Source organism: Schistocerca americana, chromosome 7 (genome assembly GCF_021461395.2).
Source record: "Schistocerca americana isolate TAMUIC-IGC-003095 chromosome 7, iqSchAmer2.1, whole genome shotgun sequence".
NCBI classification, from domain to species: Eukaryota; Metazoa; Arthropoda; class Insecta; order Orthoptera; family Acrididae; genus Schistocerca; species Schistocerca americana.
The window spans coordinates 513,573,236-513,587,392 of NC_060125.1; the positions used below are offsets into that span (position 1 = coordinate 513,573,236).

The 14,157-nt window shown below is 42.1% G+C and overlaps 1 protein-coding gene across 1 annotated transcript in view; it reads right to left on the reverse strand.

The window, feature by feature from the left end:
- Nucleotides 1-14,157, reverse strand: part of LOC124622294 (gamma-aminobutyric acid receptor subunit alpha-6-like) — a 118,336-nt gene that overhangs the window by 68,441 nt on the left and 35,738 nt on the right. The window contains exon 3 of the mRNA XM_047147965.1: nt 10,142-10,209. Within this exon, the coding sequence (XP_047003921.1) occupies nt 10,142-10,209 (68 nt within the window). The remainder of the gene's footprint in view (nt 1-10,141; nt 10,210-14,157) is intronic.

The window sequence follows — 14,157 nt, forward strand, 5'->3', positions numbered from 1 at the left end:
CCCCTTAATGTCCTTGAAAGGGACCTGTATGGAGGTCGTGGTTTGATGGTGTGGGGTGGGATTATGATTGGTGCATGTACACCCTTGTATGTCTTTGACAGAGGAACTGTAACAGGTCAGGTGTATCAGGACGTCATTTTGCACCAGTATGTCCGTCTTTTCAGGGGGACGATAATGCATGGCCCCACCGAGCTGCCATCGTGGAGGAGTACCTTGAAACAGAAGATATCAGGCAAATGGAGTGGCCTGCCCTTTCTCCAGACCTAAGCTCCATAGAGCACATCTGGGATGCTCTCAGTCGACGTATCACTGCACGTCTTCAAACCCCTAGGACAGTCCAGGAGCTCCAACAGGCACTGATGCAAGAATGGGAGGTTATACCCCAGCAGCTGCTCGACCACCTGATCCAGAGAATGCCAACCCGTTGTGTGGCCTGTGTACATGTGCATGGAGATCATATCCATATTGATGTCTGGGTACATGCGCAGGAAATAGTGGCGTTTTGTAGCACATGTGCTTCTGGACGGTTTTCTCAACTTATCACCAACACCATGGACTTACAGATCTGTGTCGTGTGTGTTCCCTATGCTATTAGCGCCAGTTTTGTGTAGTGCCACGTTGTGTGACACCACATTCTGCAATTACCCTTAATTTATGAGCATGAGTGTATGTCCAATATATGACATACATACCCCTGCTAGTTTTCTATCCCACTCACGATGGTGACAAACTTTAAGATGATAAAATTACTTCCTTCTACACCAAAGAAAAACATAGTTTCTTTGTAATACATGCACAATACAGTTTTCTGGAGATGTATAAAGCCCACTGTTCACATTCGATTACGGTTCAGAAATCATACTATACTTATATCAGTGATATAAAATGATTATGAGCAACGGAAAATGCCTCTTACATGGAAACAAACAAACGCATAGCAGTGGCGTGCTGCATTAACTCTGTAAAGAGGACAGCTGTCAAGCTAAGGTACACATAGGGTTTGCAGAACCTCACAAACAGCTGTCACTAACCAAGAATTACTGCAGTTAAGAAAATGAAGACTCGATGTATGTCCAGGATGAGCAGGGAAATGCAGTACTTCACATACATTTTCGTTTGTCTAGAGGAGGTGTGTTGAAATAGGTTTTCCGTCGGTGGACTCGATTGATAATCCATGTGTTGGAAGTCCTCTGCTGATCATGGTCTGGAGACATTTGCTGTTAACTATTACACGTAGATATCGCACTAAGTCACACATAGAACATGCAATTGTATACTAGTTGATCGCAGGTTAGATCACACAACTGATGTACCCCGAGAGAACAAAGGAAAAACACTGGTTAAATGCCTGATAAATTGCCCTGAGCAACAGCTCACTCTCTCTAGACTGCATTATTAGTCTACCATTAGATCACACCTCGTTACAGACCCTTAAAATCGATCACTCCGTCTACTTTGTATCATCCGTTAATGCAGATCCTTGTCAGTAGAGGCAGGTGGTTCTCTTTTTCCAAGAAAGCTTCAAAGACAACAGTCAAATTGCATTATCACTATTACCTCAATAGACAAACGTTAGTATGTTGTTAAAAAACCATGCAGCAACTGTTCTGTAAGGTATTTGTTAGCTGATACCACATGGTTGTGACTGGTGGAGAGTACAGAGGAGCAATATTGTAAATACTGTTTGTTAGGGTTTAAAACACCTAAACAGTCTTGCACAGGGTCAAACACGTAGTTGTATATTGCGGTCTCCTCCCACCCCACCCCACCCCCTCCCCGGCTGGTAATACAACGCTCTTTAGCTAAGGACACTTCAGAAAAAACGGTAAGGTAGTTGCTGATAACTTTGGGTCATGTCTAGGTTTGTGATCTGACATAGACAAATTTATTACTCTACGTTTTGTGGTTATCTACGTTAAAAGTTCTATTTCAGCCGTCTCATTGCTGTCGACCAAAAATTACTGTTTCCCTGGTTCCTGGCACTTCCATGTCAGCTTCTTCTCGTATTCCTCTTGCTGTCACATACTCATACCCAATTACAAGAATTTTCCTGCACCAAGCAGAAGACATGCAAGTACTCCCTCATTCCCTTCAATCTACCTCACATTTTGGCGTATTTTCCCTCAGTTTACACTTATTTTCCGTCAATTCTCGCAATTTTATCGATTGTATGACACTTCTGCCCTTGCAATCATAACACCACTGCTCGCCATGTATTCTAAAATTGCTTGTAAATGTAGTACAGTTGTCAACACCTAGTGCAAATGCACTATTTTTCTGGTCAGACAGTATAGTACAGCACTGTATTTGAATGCATCCAGTCACTTCCAACCACATATTCAACAGCTGCAGTGTATCTGCTCTGTTTCCTGTCTGTCTGCGTCTGCGCGTGTGTTGCAGATATATCCCATGACCCAAAGTAGAAATGAGTTAGTGTTCGAGTGTGGATTCCTCACGCATTATACCCAGAGCAATGTTTGTATGTGGGTCGACAATACGCCACATCCGGGATAGGGCCTGAAGGTAGATCCGCCACGAGTTATACCTGGAGCGATGTTCAGAGGCGGGTCCACAATATGCTACGTCAACGATAGGGTTCGAAGGTGGATCCACCACGTGTTCACCGGGGATGTGTTCTGTTTCTGAAGGTGGATCCACCAGCTGTAAGACGTGATGTGAGATGGGATTGTAAAACGGATTTCAATGACACTAACAATTTATTATGTAGAACATTAAATACACACAGTAATACTAAACACAAATGCAATTACAGCCCGATCGTATAATGAATGCATAAGGAACTACAACTTACAAGGGAGACATGAGTGTATGATCTTTAAGATAGGACGAAAAAAGGGCAATCACGTGGAAAGAAAGATAATTCTGCGTTAAATTATTTATCTGACCCACACATGAATCAATACATGAATAAAACATCACATTGCCTCACTACTGGAACTATATTGGTCATCTGTGGAGGCCGTAAAATCGGAATCAGCTTCTCCAGTAAGAATGGTAAATTTCATATTCATCAGACTAACCAAGTAAAACTACTCGAAATGGGTTTTCTTCTGCATTGCGTTAAATGTTTTGCACAATGGAATAGCCGACACTTGTGATTCATGATTTCATTCAAAGTGGCACTGATAATGCACACAAGGTCATTCCTGAAACTGCAAGGTAAACTCTGAAATTTAGCGAGATGATTCACAAAACAATTTCATCCGAATACAAATTATTTCTGAATGCAGTAAACTCGTGTGGACAGTTGCAATCTGAATAATACACTTCACTTGTGGCTCATCACACAGACAAACTTAAAACTGATGAAAACGTGGAAATTTATTCAGACTGAAACGTAGCTTTGGCAAATTTAATGTAGAAGACCATTATCATGCAAAACACGAAACATAATTAATCAAAAGAGAGACCATTACTGAACGCACATGGGCGCTTCTGGCATGAACAAAGTCAAAGCGCCTGTCCAGTCATTCTTCACGAAAATTAAGTAAGGAAATTCACTAAAACGAAACAAAAAGCACTGCTCAGTGTGCTAAAAATCGAATGAAATGATTTCCTCAAACTTAATGAATAACGTAAGTACACTGACTGAAATGAAATAATCTAAAGCTATGTTCCAAAGGAACATCACGTCTTTCAAGGTTGCATGTGGAATCCGAAGTCTATTTTAAAATGGCGAGTGGGGGCAGTAGGCTCCGGAGACAGTTTTTTTAATCGAAGAGGAGAGGGATATCGCAAAACGCCCATTGCGAAAAAGCGAGAAGTGCTCCGATTGACAGAGAAACAAACTTGCTAGATTCCTCTGGTACAAAACTTTCGCTAACGAAACTATGCAGCTCAGAACACACAAGAAAACCGCTGCATCTCTCCATGTTAGGTTCAAACACACATGCTCACAGATTCGAACTACACAGAGATCTTTGTTCGAAGAGATTTCGAGATTGCAGTCGGTCGTCGTAAACTTCATTCCACGATATTTCAATTTGACACCTGTCAGTCATCTTCAGGTGACCCGTGGAAGACTGAAGAAGACTTTTTTTTTCTTTTATTGTATTTCAATTCCCCACCGGGGCGGGCTGGCAGCAGCATATGCGCTGCTCTTCAGCCTAAAGACATAAAACATACAATACAAGACAGTCAAAAATAAGTTAAAGGAGAAAACATGGTGTACATAGATATAAAAAAGGGGGGAACATTATGGAAGACAATAGACAAAGAGGGGCGACTATAAAACGAAGATAAAAACCGTAAAAAGTAGCACACACAAAGAACCACACTCTGTGACAATTAAAAGAACACATGGCGAAGTACGACCGGAGCAGAAAAGTATAGACGGACGGTGTAGCACATAACAGTCACTGGCAGTAACACTATATAAAAGTCCAGCACACAATTAAAATCACACCTCTTGACGCACAGGAGAACAGCACCAAACACAACACTGATGGAGCACTCTGATGACGATGAGCAAAACACAGGGGCATGGTGATGAGGGAGAAGGGAGGGAGGTGGGAAGAGGGGGGGCGACAGGTGGGGGCGCGTCGAAGAGGATTGGGGAGGGGAGGACGTGGGAGGAACACAGTGGAGGAGGGGATGCAGGGACTCAGGGGGGAAAGGAGGAAAATCCGCTCCGGGAGAAGGAGGGGAGAGGAAAAGGGGCGCCCTGGGGAGGGGGGGGGAGCAACGCCAGGTTACAGTTGGAAGGAGGGGTATATGTCATGGTGAAGTTCAACATCCAGGAGGGGGAGGTGCTGGAAATTGCCTTAATGAAGGAGATGTAGGGTGTGGAGGTGGAGAGAGGGAGAGAGGGAGGGATACAGTGATAGCGGCATTGCAATGGGGGGGGGGGGGAGGTGGAGAGGAAGGAGGAAACCAGGGCGGGGGGGGGGGGGGGAATCAAGCCTCCGAACAGCGTAAAGAATGTGAAGATGTTGGAGGAAAAGGAGTAGGTGTGGGAAGGGGATGAGGTCGTACAGGAGCTGTTTGGGGGAAGGAAGGCAGATACGGAAGGCAAGGCAGAGCACGTGGAGTTAGAGGATTTGGAGGGCCTTGTAAAAGCGGGTGGGTGCGGAGATCCAGGCAATGCTGGCATAACAGAGAGACGAAGACATTCTCCGCTCCACCTTATATGTGCGCTGATAGTATTGTTGCGCATGCGTGACAGGGGGAACACACCACCCGGCTGCAGCGCGCCCTTTCTGGTGGAACTGCAAGAACCTGCTGTCTTCGGCGTTGTCGCTGGTAGCAGTTATCGGAGTATTCTGGCGACTTCGTCTGGAGCAAATTTCAGAGGTGGTGGAATTCCACACATTATCCAGCTGGTAGCCGCTGTCGTGGTTCATTAGATTTTCCGCGATGCGTATTTCAACGGATTCTTTTATAACATAGTCCCAAAAAGATGTTGCTGTGGCCAAAATTAATGTTTTGTCACAGTCCACTGAATGTCCATTGGAGATACAATGTTCCACAGTTGCAGCCTTTCTGGGTTGCAGGAGGCGAATGCAACATTCTTGTTCTGTGTGTGTTGTTTGTCCTGTAGGCCATACCACACTGACAAGGTATTTTGTAAATTCCCGCCCTCTGCAATAACAAATTATCCTTCATTGGTCCCAGCAGGTCTGAAATGTTAGATGGTGGGCGGAAAATCACTTTCACCTGAAAATTATTAAGGATTCTTTCTATTTTGAGGGAAATATTTCCAATGAAGGGAAGAAAAGCTAGGGACTTCGTGGGTGCGTTCACCTCTTTATCCAGTTCTCGGTTCTTGGTTTTAGCTAAGATTGTTCTGTTAATTTGCAGAATCGAGTGTCCATTGTCTCTGAACACCGTCCTTAAATGTGCAAGCTCTTTAGGTAAACTATCTGCATCCGACACTGTATGGGCTTGTGCACAAGGGTTTTAAGCATGCTCATGGTTTGGGATGGGTGATGGCAACTCGAGGAGAGCAAGTACAAATCAATGTGGGTGGCTAAGTTTTATGGAGGATTTTGAGGAAAGAGCATTTGAATCAGCGGTTTACCCATGTTGGCAGTTGTTCTAGATTAGAATTCTGGAATATCTACTTAGTCTTCTATGGTTAAGGAGTTTCGGATAACCGCTTTCAGTAATTCTGCTTTGGTGGTACTATCATCAGTGACATCGCTATTGTTATCGCACAGTGGAGGTATTGATTCCCTCCTGCGGCTGGTGCACTTTAAATATGACCAGTATTTCTGTGTAAGAAAGTGAAACACCTATAGCCGTCTTTATGGTGTCAATTATTGTATGGCTACCAGTTTCAGTGCTTCAGTGCATCGTCTTCAGGCCTTAGCTGATGCCGAGAGGGTTAACACCATACGTATACACGATATATCAGAGGCCAACATCTATAACTGGTTTTCGCAGTTGACCTGTAACCGCAGTGTTGTCTCTCCAACCATCAACTATAGTTAGTACAGGATCAGAACTTTCATGTACTGCAGAACTTTTAAGTCATTTTTTGTAACATTTGTGTCATATTTATATTTAATGGAGTAAGACATGGTATGATTGACCCAAAGAAATGAATACATCACGCGCAAAGATCGAAGAATTAAAATCCTAACAGTGTACCCCACTTTATAAACAGTTTATCGTCACCAAACAGAAAATTTCTAAATGCAAAGAGGAAATACACTTTTAAAATCTGAATATATTTTGGTTTACAGGCATTCTTCATTTCATGTTTGTTTTCCTCTTCGTCAAATAAAAAGGAACAAGTTCCTGATCTGTCTTTGTAATTGTAAAGGGACTTAGCATGCTATGGTGGCGCAAATGAAGAATTTAACAACGTTCAGTTTATTCCTTAGGAGACCTAGGATTTTTAGGAACAAATAAAAAATTAAGATATCATGCTCAGTCAGTAAGAACATCGCCTGCGGAAAGCAAGGCTCAGGGCTCGAATCCAGGAACGCTAAAAAAGTATAGAAGAGAAACTCACCTGGAATACGGAAAACGTTATACCTTCCTGCATTTAGAAGATACAAAAATCACAGTGAAATTATTTTAACCAGTGGTTTTATTACCAATAATAGTGAAAAAAATGGTGCAATTTGTAGTTTCTTAAATATGCTTCAGACAAGATCTGCAATTTCCTTTTTTCATTAAATTTGTGTCAGTATATTCACATTGTGAAGGGACAGATCAAGATAAGATGGATAGTTTTTATGAGGCACTCAGTGATGTAGTTGTTAGAGTAAAGGACAAGGACAGTGTTCTGCTCATGGGTGATTTTAATGCCAGGATTGGATCGAACATAAGGGTATGAAAAGGTTATGGGTAAATTTGGAGAGGATATGGAGGCCAACAGGAACGGGAAACAACTCTTGGATTTCTGTGCCAGTATGGGCTTAGTAAACATAAACTCCTTTTTTAAACATAAGAACACTCACCGGTATACTTGGGAAGGCAGGGGAACCAGATCTGTCATTGACTATATAATAACAGACCAGGAATTCAGGAAGGCTGTGAGGGACACACGTGTATTCAGGGGATTCTATGATGACACTGATCACTATTTAATCTGCAGTGAAATTGGGATTGTGAGGCCGAAAGTGCAGGAGGTCAGGTCCATATGTAGGAGGATAAGAGTGGAGAAACTTCAGGATAAGGAAATCAGGCACAAGTACATAACAGCGATCTCAGAAAGGTACCAGTTGGTTGAATGTAGTCAATTACAGTCATTGGAAAACGAATGGACAAGGTACAGGGACACAGTACTAGAAGTGGCTAAAGAATGTCTTAGAACAGTAGTGTGTAAAAGTAGGATGAAGCAAACAGCTTGGTGGAATGACACAGTCAAGGCAGCCTGTAAAAGGAAAAAGAAGGCGTATCAAAAATGGCTACATACTAGAACTCAGGTAGACAGAGAAAGTTATGTTGAAGAAAGAAACAAAGCCAAACAGATAATTGCAGCATCCAAGAAGAAATCTTGGGAAGGCTTTGGAAACAGGTTGGAGACTTTGGGTCAAGCTGCTGGAAAACCATTCTGGAGTGTAATTAGCAGTCTTCGAAAGGGAGGTAAGAAGGAAATGACAAGTATTATGGACAGGTCAGGAAAACTGCTGGTGAATCCTGTGGATGCCTTGGGCAGATGGAGGGAATATTTTGAAGAGTTGCTCAATGTAAGTGAAAATACGATGAGTAATGTTTCAGATATCGATGTACAATGGGATAGGAATGATGATGGAAATAGGATCACATTTGAGGAAGTGGAGAAAATGGTCAATATATTTCAGCGCAATAAAGCGGCTGGGGTGGATGAAATTAAGTCGGAACTCATCAAATTCAGTGGAATGTCAGGTCTTAAATGACTACACAGGATAATTGAAATGGCCTGGGAGTCGGGACAGGTTCCATCAGACTGGACGAAAGCAGTAATCACACCAATCTTTAAAGATGGAAACAGAAAAGATTGTAACAACTACAGAGGTATCTCTTTAATCAGCGTTGTGGGTAAAATCTTCTCAGGTATTGTTAAAAGGAAAGAGCGAGTATTAGTTGAGGACAAATTGGATGAAAATCAGTGTTGGTTTAGGCCTCTTAGAGGTTGTCAGGACCAGATCTTTAGCTTACGGCAAATAATGGAGAAGTGTTACGAGTGGAACAGGGAATAGTATCTATGCTTTATAGATCTAGAAAAGGCATATGACCGGGTTCCTAGAAGGAAGTTATTGTCTGTTCTACGAGATTATGGAATAGGAGGCAAACTTTTGCAAGCAATTAAAGGTCTTTACATGGATAGTCAGGCAGCAGTTAGAGTTGACGGTAAATTGAGTTCATGGTTCAGAGTAGTTTCAGGAGTAAGACAAGGCTGCAACCTGTCTCCACTGTTGTTCATATTATTTATGGATCATATGCTGTAAACAATAAACTGGCTGGGTGAGATTAAGATATGTGAACACAAAATAAGCAGTCTCGCATATGCAGATGACTTAGTTGTGATGGCAGATTCGACTGAAAGTTTGCAAAGTAGTATTTCAGAGCTAGATCAGAAATGTAAGGACTATGGTATGAAGATTAGCATCTCCAAAACGAAAGTAATGTCAGTGGGAAAGAAATATAAACGGATTGAGTGCCAAATAGGAGGAACAAAGTTAGAACAGGTGGACGGTTTCAAGTACTTAGGATGCATATTCTCACAGGATGGCAACATAGTGAAACAACTGGAAGCGAGGTGTAGCAAGGCTAATGCAGTGAGCGCTCAGCTACGATCTACTCTCTTCTGCAAGAAGGAAGTCAGTACCAAGACTAAGTTATCTGTGCACCGTTCAATCTTTCGACCTACTTTGTTGTATGGGAGTGAAAGCTGGGTGGATTCAGGTTACCTTATCAACAAGGTTGAGGTTACGGATATGAAAGTAGCTAGGATGATTGCAGGTACTAGTAGATGGGAACAATGGCAGGAGGGTGTCCACAATGAGGAAATCAAAGAAAAACTGGGAATGAACTCTATAGATGTAGCAATCAGGGCGAACAGGCTTAGATGGTGGGGTTATGTTACACGCATGGGAGAAGCAAGTTTACCCAAGAGACTCATGGGTTCAGCAGTAGAGGGTAGGAGGAGTCGGGGCAGACCAAGGAGAAGGTACCTGGATTCGGTTAAGAATGATTTTGAAGTAATAGGTTTAACATCAGAAGAGGCACCAATGTTAGCACTGAATAGGGGATCTTGGAGGAATTTTATAAGGGGGCTATGCTCCAGACTGAAAGCTGAAAGGCATAATCAGTCTTAAATGATGATGATGATGATAATGATTAAATTTGTTAGACGTCTTTAGCATATGTACTCCAACTTCAACATAGTGAGATTACGCAGTGCTTAATGTTTTGGTGTCGCATTCGAGAAAAGTGGAGTTCAAAACATCGTCTGGAAATGCAGAGTTAATTTTTCCATCGTTTCCCTGAATTTGCTACGGTGAATGGCGGGTCGATTCCTTTGAAAAGCAGGGGTCAATAATAACGTCTTAACTTTATCAATTTTCGGAAATTTTCATCCGTCACACAGAAGAAATCCACCATTATTTAACAGAAATACAACTGACGTACTTGGGACTCAAACGATAAACACACACGATCGCTGAAAAATGATCGTCGTTCTTACCTGATCTCCCTCAGAGACTTCACTCATGGTTTTGATGAGGATGTTCACTGTGACGCTAAGTGGAGGTCCTGAAACAGAGAATAATCGCTGTGCTGTACTGGCAATAACAGGAGGACAGTATAGGAATCATTATGACATATGTTCATGTAGAAAATACTTCTTACATTTTGAAGGAAAACGAAAGCAGTGAAAAGTATGAGATGTCAATAATATTGTTGTAGTTGATGCGTGCTGCCGAGTTCTTGGCTATCGATTCGCATCAGCGATAGTTGCAGCGCTGGCTGCGCGACGCGAGGTCGCCAGGACGGGCTTTTAAGAGGACGTTTACTATCTTTGGCCCCCAAAAAGCATGTTCTTTGAGAATTTTTTTCTCGGGATGTGTTATAGATATCAATGTCAAATTTGGTCAAAATGTTTATTGATATTTCCTCTACAAACTGGAATTTTTTCGACCGGAAATGTCGAAGAGCAAAGGCGGACGTGCCGTCGGAAAGAAACAAAATTTCGATGTAGATCTCCACGTGCGGTATGTGTCAGGTCAGACGGCACGTCTGGTATCAAAATTGAGTTGACGTTAGGGAAGTATATAAGATACTTCAGGAGTTGTACCTCGCTTAAATTATTTGGACCATAGGAAACAAAATGGTGACCATTTGAAAAAATAGGGTTTTTTGCATCGATTTTTCGACTTTGTCGGCCAAATAAAAATATTTATAGTTGATGGATCGGAATAAAAGTGGTACAACTCCTAGACAATTTAGTTAGCTTCGTCGGAAACAAAGAATCATGCCAATCGCTTCAGTAGATTTGAAGTTACCATACCACGCCATACAAAAGGGTCATTTCGAGAAAAACGCGTTTGAAGTTTTGACTACATATAAATGCAATATTATGCAACTTACGTTCAATCTGCTAATTCGGGTCCATAAACTAGTCCTTCGTCTTCCTAATGGAGGATGTTCTGCTCGATCTGGGCCATCCTGCGCTGCTCCAAAGCCGACGTACGGCCGGTGACAAGCGGTTTTCGGCCGCTTGAATCCGGTGGTCGTCCAAGTACTTGGCGAACTGCGTCGAATAGAGTCCCAGGGTGACGTCCATCGTTGCCATGGTCTTCAGAATTGTGAATACCGTTCGTCGAAGCTGCTCACTGCCAGGAAAGTCGCAATCTCCACAGTCTTCGCACCAGAATGCAAATGCTTGGGGGCTAACTTCCAAACACACGCGTTCAAACTTTCATTTAAATTTTCTGATGAGTGACAAAGGCCGATTTCAGGTAGGTGCATTTTTTTGTTCAACCGCGAATGACAAACATTTCCGTTCCGTATTCGGAAAAACTGTTTCAGGGGTGAATTCTAAACACTTTTATGAATCCAAAAATGCAATTTTTTAAAAAAATCGATTTATTGAACCAAAGGGCACCGAGGCCTGACGTGCTCCTGTTTGGCGAGGACGGAACAAGCCACTGCGGCTGGCGTCCCGAAGGTTTGGTAGTGCGGAGCTTCCTTTTTTTTAAAAAAAAAAAAAAAAAAAAAAAAAAAAAAAGACGCTCAAGTTGTGCAGAATTTTGCGCGGCTTCGGCTAGAAATGTCGCAGTCTTGGGGTATGCTCCAGAGATGCATGTTAGTGGGCAAATGTGAAGCATTGTGATTAAAATTAGCAGGAGTTCTACATCTGGGCTAATACTGTTTTGTGCCCAGTAGCCATTTCCTATGTGCTTAAACTTACTGTGTGTTTAAAAGCATCTAAAACACAGAGTCGCTAAAGCCCCGTTAAAAGGTCTGTTGTGTGGCTATAGTGGTAGCCCAGCGTTGTTTATTCTGATAATTTTCGAGTTTAACGTTTGGAGCCGACACAGGCTGGTGAACTATTTTAGCAAAGGAAATTTAGCATATGAGTTACTGGTTGATTTGTGAGTGGGTAGAGCCGCCTAGTTGAAATATTCTCTGTTGTTATTATTCTTACAGCCATCTTTAATATGTTCTGGCAGTACTACCATAAGAGTGGTTTTAGAGTAATTTTGTAGTAAAATGGTTTATGTCTAGCCCTCAATCACAGCTCTATATTTCAGTTGTCATCTTTGAATACCTTTAAAACCTTCCACCTGCAATGTTGCCAGATTTGAGGGCTTATTCATTGACAAGTCGTAACCTTATGTCTAAGTCCTTATGTCTGATTAAGTATCGAGCAGCTAATGCCCTTATGATTTCACGTGCACCGGCGTGTGCCATCAGCGCTGAAGGCACCGGTTAATGGAAATATTGTTTTCCCGTATTGTGTCGATCGAGGCCTATGTCTGAGGATGTCCTGTTAGGCAATTAGCTTGAATAGTGCTTTAAATTGAAACTCTTAAGTAACTGTCTTTTCTCAGAAAAATTGTTAACCTGTTTAGTTTAGTGGCAGCTAGAATGGTGAAGTTGTTTTGAAAAAATTTTTGGGTGCTACGTATGGCCAAGTGCAAGACTTAAAAAAAGTTTTGGTGTATTCCTGAAGTTAAAACGGCTAGTGTCGATACGAATTGGTAAATTCGTTGGAGTCTTTAAAGACGGCTAAGCGCCGAGTTAAACTTGAAATGTAATATGTTTGTTAAACTGCTGGTGTAGTTTAAAAAATTAAGCGGCTAGTGCCGATTGAAACTGACAAACTCATTTGAGGACTTAAAGACCGCTAAGCACCGAGTTAAGCTTCATGATTTGTTTGCGCAGTGTTAAGATCGATGGTAAATTTAATTTACTTTATATTGTATGTAGTTGGCAATTTAAATGTCTGTTGCCGGTTCAAGAAGGAAAGTAGAGTCAAGTGTTTTAAGGCGGCTGCACGCCAATTAAAATTCTAGTATTTTGAGTGTTGTGTATGGCTTATGTGGTTACTCCAATAAAGCGGCTAGAGCCAATAGGAAGTAAGAATCATAAATGATCATTTTAGGTGATACTGTTGAGAACCTGGGGAAATTTAAGATCTTTTTGTCTTGTAATTATTTAGTAACGAAAGGCCAGTTGAATCTGGATTATTTGTTGGCTTGTGTCATTTGTTTTAAAGGCGGCTTGAGCAGGTTTAAACTTAATAATCCTGATTGGTCGGGTCTTGTTTAATTAAATTGAAAACTGCAACGTTCTATTATGTAATGTGGTTAATGACAACTGTATGCTTTTTTTGTTAATAAATGTGCGCAGTGCGAAGCACGATTTTCTCAATAAAGTAAATTTCATTTTTTTTTTGCTTAGTGCCTTTCACTCAAGGACTCTTGTGTCCTAGCCGCCCCTATTCCATAGGATATTCCCATTCCTCGTTTCCGTTGTAGGACAAAGAGGAGGGGGGGAGGGGGGAGGGGAGGTTCAGGAGTCATCAGTCTGAAGCCTGGTTTGTTGGAGCTCTCCATGATTGTCATGTTTGTGCTGACAACATAATTATGTCCTGTCGTTCAGTCACGGTAGCACTTCCTGTTAGCGTTTTCCATTCATTTGTTTCCTTCTTAACTGTGCGATTTCTTATTAGTGCACGTAACTTTCATCGCCCTTATGTAACATTACATCTGAAACGATTCGATTTTCGTCTTCTCCATTTATCCCAGGGTCCATAACTCATTTCCATACAGTGTTGCCGGCCGGAGTGGCCGTGCGGTTCTAGGTGCTGCAGTCTGGAGGCGAGCGAGCGCTACGGTCGCAGGTTCGAATCTTGCCTCGGGCATGGATGTGTGTGATGTCCTTAGGTTAGTTAGGTTTAATTAGTTCTAAGTTCTAGGCGACTGATGACCTCAGAAGTTAAGTCGCATAGTGCTCAGAGCCATTTGAACCATTTTGAACCATACAGTGTTGGGCTCCGTGCATACATTTTCATAATTTTCTTTCTCACGTTAAGGCCTACATTCGTTACTGCTAAACTTCTTTTGACAGAACTGCTTTGTTTTCGTGTGCAAGTCTGCTTCTTATGTTCTCCTTGCTTCGTCTGTAATGCACTATTTTGCTTCAAAGATGGCAGAATTCCTTCAGTTTGTTTACCACATGGTCCCCAATAGTGAT